The sequence below is a fragment of the Podarcis liolepis genome (genome assembly GCF_965112155.1).
Source record: "Podarcis liolepis genome assembly, chromosome: 1".
NCBI lineage: Eukaryota > Metazoa > Chordata > Lepidosauria > Squamata > Lacertidae > Podarcis > Podarcis liolepis.
The window spans coordinates 83,503,579-83,511,931 of NC_139554.1; the positions used below are offsets into that span (position 1 = coordinate 83,503,579).

The window sequence follows — 8,353 nt, forward strand, 5'->3', positions numbered from 1 at the left end:
CATCTTCCTTGAGCAGGGTGGGGAGAATAATGTGTCACAAACTATTCAGATAGCTGTTAGATGTGCAAGTGTTTTATTTCTCAGTCAATTAAGTTGAAAGCCAATTCAACAAACCAAGCAAGTTTGCAAAGAGCACACAACAGTAAAATAAACAGGATGCAGTGCTATACTAAGCTTGGCTTCCAAGAACTAGTCACTCAGTTTTGGGGATTCTTTTCCCCAGCACAGCATATTGATCCAAATCAATCCTCACCTTCATTTGACCTCAGCCATCTAATTACTCCCTAAGAAGCTTTGATTAGGGCCAGAACCCATAAGTGGAGACCAGCTAGTAGACCTTGCCATCTTTTTAGGGCTGTTACATCCAATCACAGAATCTCCATGATAGGAATGAAGAAGTTATCCAATAATGTCAAAACTCAGGGACTTCTCAGGCTGAGATACCATCACATTTTCCTCTCAGAGGCAATATCCATGCCACAGGCTGCAAGGGAAGCATATGGAACATGGTTACTGTCTGAAAGAATCCTGACTTTGCATCTTACATGCCTCCTCCACCTACTGTGCCAAACAGCAGGCATGGGCAGCACAACAGCAGCAATGGTGCATGTTTTACAGTCAGTATAAGCAAATGATCTGTGGGGAGGCCGCAGCTCTCAGCTTTCAATTCTAGGAAGTCATTGGCCAGAGAGAAGGTGGCAAGTGGGAAAAGGAATACATAGGAAGGAAGTGGTGGAAAGGATAAGTGGGAATACCTGCTACTGAATGTGTCCACATTTCTTACATGTAAGCCTTTTTAACCCTTTAAAAATTTTGTTGGGCCCTGAGCTGCTTTCAGAGACTCTAGTAAGAATGATGGACCAAAGTCATGTCTGGATGTGAGACAAGGAAGCCCCATGTAAGCTACTCGGTGCTTCCTAAAGCAAGTAAACTGTAAATACATACTAAGGCTTCAGTGATCAATGCTTCAAATGGAGTCATAGTAAATGCTGTGGGTTGGAAGTACAGCAAAGGTGAAGCAAAAATCTCATTCTTCGGCAAGGTTCTCACACAACATGCAAGCTGACTGCCAAATGTCAACTTCGTAAGCGCCTCTGCTTCATGACAATCTTGGCCACTAGGACTTCCTACCATGAAATGGCCAGGACAGTCTACCAAACACCCTGGCGGAAGCTGCAAATAAAGGAGAACTGCTTGTTCTTGGCTACTTATCCCTTTCTAATCCCTGATAGGTGAGTTATGGATTTTACTTGACCTTTGCTGAGCTCATACTTCCATTTGCCCAGTTCATTTTGTGTATTACCTCTTGTCATACAGTTACTCCTCATTCATACAGTTGTGAATAAAAGATGCCCAGAGCTTAGCCAAATTATCATGTGACCTGCTTAGCACTGCCATGGCCTTGCACCACCAAGCCCAACCTCAATAGTCTTCCTCTTCCAGATCTCATTACCCTAGAATAGATGCTTCCATCCAGTGCCTGAGAAGGACAGAGCAGCTTTTCTATACTAACCTGTATGTAACGAGAGGGTCCTTGTTGTGCTTCTCTAGCAATTCCCGCACCATAGCAGGGGGGTTGAGACCCAGTAACTCTGCCCTCTCCCAGCGCTGTAAACGGGTGATTCCTGTCAGGGGAAAAAAGGTCTCTCAAAGTGGCCTCTTCAACACCAGCGATCTTCAACCACCTTCCTTGCAAGTCTACTGCCGCTAGATGAACTTGAGAATTAACTAGGAGGCCCCTTTTCCTGGTATGCTGCCACTAATTATAATGTAACACTTTAACAGAGCATAGGGAGACTGGTCCCTGCCCCATGGAGGTATATCTAAAATTGTGCATGGAGGGAGGCAGGGAAAACCTATGCTTTCATTGTAGTGATGTGTACTTTGGCTCAGTTGTAGTAGCAGCATGATTGGCAGTTCTTACCTGTACAGGGGCCGTACTGCCAGCTGAGGTCAAATTGCTTTAGTGTCTCCAGCTGGTCTGGATGTGCAGCATCTTGGACTGCCTGGACTGTCACTGCGTCTGATCAGAGAGAAATGGATGATTATCCCCGCATTATGGAGAGCCCTTGTATGAAATGAGTGTGCAGGAAAGGCTTAACATAATTCTTTAGCCAACACCATTACATTAGTTATCCCTGGTTTGCTCTACAACCAGTATAACTCTGCCTGTGTTTTTTTAGCATCTCTTCACCCACACTTCGATCTCATGTAAATATGAACACACACAACAAGTGCTGACTGAAGGAAACAACACTAACATAATTAATCCATTGCTCACTGAGAATGCTCCTCTTCTGTGGAGGGTTCCCCACCTTTTGTTTCATATAATTTTACTTCCTGGTAAATGATTTTTCAAATACTTCACTTTCACAGCAATCCTGTGCAACAGTTCATCACCACTGTACTATAGCAACTTGCTAGCTAAGCAAATGGCAAGCCTATTACTGATTAACCCTCACTTGCATAACCATGGTATTGAGTTATGTGCAGATCCAACAAACAACCTAGGAGACGACCAAAGCAAGACCATGCAGGGAAAGAGTTTGCAAGAACTGATGTCTTGCAAATCTCAAGGGCAACTCCAATGGGCATCCATCTACTACCCACCTAAAGCTGCTGGATTTTCACCCTTTCTCCCCATTCAGATTATCTACCTATTGGTAGCAGAGGTATCACCTTGCCGTGGTGAGTGGGCTTGTACATGCCTATGACCCTTGTGAGCAAAGCCGACGGGAGTCTCGTACTCCCAACAGGGTCACCCAAGGTGGCAAGGTCAAAGGGAAGGAGCTAGACAAAGAAAGATCCAAGAAGTCCTCAACAACAGAGCAGGCGGCAGATAACAAGTGACATGTTACATCGGCTGTGAAGGCAGATGAAGGCTGCAGCAGATAAGATAGAGCCTTACTGCGAAGACTGCTTTGGTCAGCGTGCACTGATCTACACACATGAAACAAATTCCCGCACAACATCTTCCAAAAACCCATACCAAACCCAAACCCATAAAACTCCCATGGTGAATGGCAAATGGTAACGGTGTCTCCAAAAACTTTTACACATCACTTGGGAAGACAGGTGAACTAATGCTGGTGTACTGGAAGAAGCAAAGATCACCAGTGTTGAAGCAATGATTCTTCAGCATCAACTACATTGGACTGGTCATGTGCAGATGCCTGATTATCGTCTTCCAAAGCAACTACCCTATTCCCAACTTAAAAATGGAAAGCGTAATGCTGGTGGTCAACAAAAGAGGTTTAAAGACTCCCTCAAGGCAAATTTTTTAAAACGTAGTATAAAAGCTGACAATTGGGAAACACTGGCCTGTGAGCGCTCCAACTGGAGAACAGCCTTTACCAAAGGTGTAATGGATTTTGAAGATGCTTGAACTCACATTAAGAGGAAGACACATTTGGCGAACCCTCACCATGATCAACTCCTGCCTAGAAACCTATGTTTCCACTGTGGAAGGATGTGTGGATCCAGAATTGGCCTCACAGTCACTTACAGACTCACTGTTCAGATTGTGTTCATGGGAGACAATCTTACTCGGCTACGAGAGATCACCAAAGAAGAAAAAGGATTTACGGGAGCACGACCAAATCGGTTGCACTGGGCACGGAGCCTTGGGGGTGCCGCAGGGAACGCTGAAAGTATGGTTTAGAATGAAGTGAGAGTGGTGAGGGGCGCTGAATTTTGGTGTCGCACCAGGTGCTGCTGAAATTCACGCATCCCTTCCTAGCAATACTCACCATGGAGCGGGCTCTGAGCCTTCTTTGTTTCCTTACTGTCTCTTTTCCTCTTCTTCACCACTTGGAAGGAGTCTGTGATTAGCCGTTTCCTGCCCATGGTTCCATGTGGCAATGCTCACAGAGCATTAACAGGCTGCTCTAAACAAGGAGCTGAGGAGAAGCAGAGACTGTTAGACAAGCTGCTGACTAGGACCTTCAGTCTCCAAACCTACTGTCCTAACACCAGCTACCAGTCAAAACGACTTTATTTCTGGGAGAAAACCCCCCGCAAAAAGGTGTCTGGACTCTCCTAGCTGGTGGCCTTCTCCCATGTGTAAGTTCTTTGCCTCCAAACACATTAAAGAGCCTAAGTTTATGTAAAGGAGAAGGAAGTATATTCTGTGCATGGTTAGAGACCCTACACTCTTTATAAATGCCTTTGCATTTTCCAGGACTGTGTGTTGACACTGAAAAATTCTCAGCCCGACTCCAAGGCAGGGCAAAGTCCTTTCCCTGAGCGGGAGGCTATTCCTCTGTCAAGAAGTGCGACAGAATCCCTTGTGGTCCCCATCCTGGACTCTGCTTCCTTCTGAAGCCATCAAAGCAATGCACGACTCGACCCTCTCCTCATCCAGACCTCGAGAACAGACTGCCCGGTTCCTGCTCTAACCACTGGTTACTCTCCCCCACACCCAAGAATCCAAGAGGCCTGGGGATCAAAACGATCCCCTCCCTCTCACCCCCCTGAACAGATAGATCCCTCTTGTTCCTTCTATAGCAGCCGCGTTCCAGTTTTTGGACCCTTCCCTTCCAGACGCCCCCCCCCCCCCGCAGCCTTTTCGAGTCGCCCCCTCGAGTTCCCTCCCCTAATGCCCAAACGCGGAAGGGTAGGAGAGTCTCTCTCCTCCTGTCACCCCGGAAAAAAAGGCTCCGCGACATCTCTAGAAGCAGCTGAGTCCTTACCAGCAGCTGCGCCGGGGGCTGTCGGTGCTGCCCCCCAATGTCTCTTGGGGGCGATGCGAGGACTGCGGGGTGGGAGCTGCTGGCACAAACCGCTCCCGATTCTCCCCCCCCCCCAAGCCGTTCTGGGTCTCCCCGAAGCAGCCGCTTGTTGTTTTTGCACGGATCGGCCAATGGCAGCGCTGCTTTCGCTTTGCGTTCAAGGCGGCTGCAGCGGAGGAAGCGCCCCTGGCGGCCGACCCGGGGAAGGACGGCGGCTTAAGGCGTCGCAGGTGGCGCCTCTTGCTCTTCGGGGCCCCGCTATTCTCCCGGCTGTTTCCTCGCTCCCAGCACTCCTTCCCCCAGTCCCGCATCTATGCGCTCTCTTCCTTTTGCTCGAGAGATTTTGCCGCGATCAGAGGAGCAGAAGCCACAGAACCGCCAGAGGTAGCAACGAGACGCCTGCCGATTAATAGTAAGGCACGGGACATGTCCGGGCCAAAACGCTGATCCGGATACGCACCAAGAAAGGAGTTGGGCGTCTAAACGAGGAAACGCCGCCATAGCAACTTGCCTGCTGCGCTAGCTTAGCCGCTGTTTGGGCAAGGAGTGGGGAACCGGAGCAGAAAATAAATGCTTTACCTGGAGACTGTTTTCCCCAAAATCACTGAACTAGAGAGCAGCTTCGTCTTCTCCAGCAGCAGTGGTCCTCTCCCTTACAGCTCCCTCGATCCCTGCTCCTCCGCGATCTCCTTCAGCACCACCTGGTGGGAGAGGCTTGCAGCCGGCAGAAGCCTCCCCTGAAGCAAGCACTCATCTCCCGTTCTATGGAAGCAGACTCGCCTCTTTTTCATTCGGGGAATCGGCCGATTAATCTGGATCATCCGGATCACATCCCACTGGGCCCGCGGCTGCAACCCAAGAAACAATTTTGTGGAGTGAATGAACCATTCAGTATAACATATATATAACACCACCATCCCTTGCTCCCCGAAGCAAAGCCCCCCTTAGACCAGTGTTTCCCAACCTTTTTTGGGCAAAGGCACACTTGTTTCATGAAAAAAATCTCGAGGGACACCACCATTACAGCCCCGTGACGTCAGCGCGCAGCGTCACGCCGGGAGGGACATGAATTGCTAGCAAATTACATAATCACCTCCTTGAGGGCTGGCTCATCTTCTCCGAAGGCAGAACCCCATTAATTAACAGCACAGACTCACACCATAGCCAAGATGAGGGGGGAAAACCTCAGTCATGCACAGTCATGCACATGTGGGGGCTAAATGAGGACGAAGACCGGGCAGAGAGCAGGGTTCAAATCACCCCACCTGGCCAGGACAATCCCTGGGTGCTCCCTTGGGCCACTCGCCTGACCCACCTCGCAGGGCTGTTGTTGCGAGGATAACACGGGGAGAACCACGCGCGCCCCCGGGAGCTCCTTGGAGGAGAAAGCGGGCAATGAATGCAATATATGAGAGGCGACCAGGTTTTGCAGGTGAGGGGCCCCCACCAGCCTCCGCTTCCAACACCCGGCGCAACGACGCCGAAGTTTCCCCCCGGGCTCGGCTCGGGGAGCAGCGCTGCTCCCCCCCGGCTCCCCTTCGCCCTCCCGGCTCTCTCTGCCGCCCACTGGGGACCCCCCTCACCTGCCAAGTCCGGAGCGCCGGTGGAAGTTGCATGCATGCATGCAGGGCGCCGCGTTGCCATTGCATTGCACTGCACTCCATGCAACGCCTGCACGCATGCATTGCCTTGCACGCCCGCCAAGGGGTCTGCCCGCGGTCCGATGCGTCCCCTCCGGCGCGGATGCAGCATTGCAAAAATAAAAAACCCCCGACGCAGCCCTACCTGGGGGGCAGCCTCCGCCTCCGCCGCTCCGCCTCCGCGGGGATCCCCGGGCTCCATCCTGCCGCCCGATCTCCGCGGGGGCGCAGGCAGGCTGCGCGGGGTCTGCGCGGAAGAGCCCCTGCCCGCCCGGCCGCCGCCGCTGCGCTCATTCCATGGCCGGGAGAAGAGCGGCGCTTCAAACAAAACGCCCAGCCACGCTGGGAAACGTAGTTCACGCACCCCGCGCGGGCACGGAGCCCAAGGGCGAGGGGACTACGGATCCCGGCAGCCCCCGCGCCGGGGACGGAGGGGGAGAGGCCGGGTGCAGGGATGGAGGGACGGGTGGGCGAGCGAGTGAGTGAGTGGCAGCCGCCAAGCCTTGGCCGAGAGCCAGGAAGGGCCTCCCCGGAGGAGGAGGAGGGAGGCGCAGAGCGGGAGGGAGGGAGGGAACCCCAGGGGTCATCTAGTGACGGCGCCCCAATCGAAAATTTGACTTAAAAAAAAAATCTTTCGAATTTTTTAATTTTTCCCGCGGCACACCAGGCAACATCTCGCGGCACACTAGTGTGCCGCGGAACAGTGGTTGGGAAACACTGCCTTAGACCAGTGTTTCCCAACCTTTTTTGGGCAAAGGCACACTTGTTTGATGAAAAAAATCTCGAGGCACACCACCATTACAGCCCCGTGACGTCAGCGCCCAGCGTCACGCCGGGAGGGACGCACGAAAGTGTAACTTTCAATTTTTTCCCCTCCCCCTTGCCGGGGAACCTCCAAGCTTTGGGGGTGGGGGGGGAGGAGGCAGCAAAGCGAGGGACTGAGGGTTGGGGAAGGGTTGGGGAAGAAGAGAAAGGGCTATTCCGCTCCAGTCATGGGAGGGGAATATGTACTGGCCCAACTGGTGTGCGGTCTTCGGAAAGCGGGGTGCGGGAAGGAAGCCTAGGCTCGGGGTCCACCGACCTCGGCGGAGAAAGGCAACAACCGGAGCCGATGACAAGCCGGCGCGTGCGTGCAGCGGCTGGCCTCGAGCTCGGGAAGCTGCGCGCGGCGATGTTGACGCGGGGCGCGCGAGAGCTTGGGGGCGGGGCGGGAGAGAGAGAGAAAGAGTTGGCAGCACCAGGCGCTGTTACTTATTGCGCTGCGGACGCTGCCAGCAACTGCGGTGGTTGTGCGGTGGCCGCCGCCGCAGAACGTCCTCGTCAGTCAGCTGAGCTGCCTGGCGGCGTAGGGAGCCGAGGGGCGGGGCTTCCTTTCTGAAGGAGCTGAGGATGGGTGTCCTCTGGCGCCTTCGTCGAAACTGTAAATAAAAACTGTAAATAAAAACTGTGGCTGCATTGTAGCTACATCCCGGCCTCGGATCCCCGCGGGATTTGCTTAATCCTTTGGAAGCCCCCTCCCCTCCCCGGCCCCCCATTGTTCTGTCGGGGGTCCCGCGCCCCCCTCTCGCCTGTCCCCCGGGCTTTGTTCTCGATTTGGAGAGGCGGCGAGGCTCAGCTCCGGCTCCGGGAGAGGGAGGCTGCCTTCCAGCCCGCCGTGCGCCCCGGGAGCCTGGACGGCGGGGACGGGAAGGAAGGCGCTTTGGGGGGCGCGGGGCGCCGTCCCGCCGCCGCCTCTCCCAGCAGCCCGGCAGGTAGGGGAGGGTGCGGAGGGGCGCCCGGCGCGGAGCTGGGAGCCTCCGCGAGGCCCCGGCTCGACGGGGCGGGATAAAAAGGCGGTGCCGGCTCGCAGCGCCTCCCCGAGCGCCCTTTGCACTCCGACCGGCGGAAGCGGAGGCTACGCGGCTGCGGCCGCCCAGCCTGGCCGGGGATGGCGGGGCGCCAGGTACCGGCAGCCCTCGAGGGGAGGCGCCGGCGGCGTCCAGG

The 8,353-nt window shown here is 53.9% G+C and overlaps 1 protein-coding gene across 2 annotated transcripts; it reads right to left on the minus strand.

Moving 5' to 3' along the window:
- Window positions 1-56: 56 nt before the first annotated feature.
- On the minus strand, window positions 57-5,573 carry POLD4 (DNA polymerase delta 4, accessory subunit). Of its 2 annotated transcripts, none has more exons than XM_083462983.1 (5): window positions 5,310-5,573; window positions 3,750-3,899; window positions 1,925-2,023; window positions 1,514-1,625; window positions 57-484 (listed from the first exon to the last, which is right to left on the minus strand). In XM_083462983.1, exons 2-5 carry the CDS (start codon window positions 3,844-3,846, stop codon window positions 460-462), a joined length of 333 nt encoding a protein of 110 aa, XP_083319109.1. In that variant the 5' UTR covers window positions 3,847-3,899; window positions 5,310-5,573; the 3' UTR covers window positions 57-459. The 2 variants fall into 2 exon arrangements, with proteins under 2 accessions (XP_083319109.1, XP_083319108.1); XM_083462982.1 differs by lacking the exon at window positions 5,310-5,573 and adding an exon at window positions 4,692-4,861.
- Between the last annotated feature and the right edge of the window lie 2,780 nt (window positions 5,574-8,353).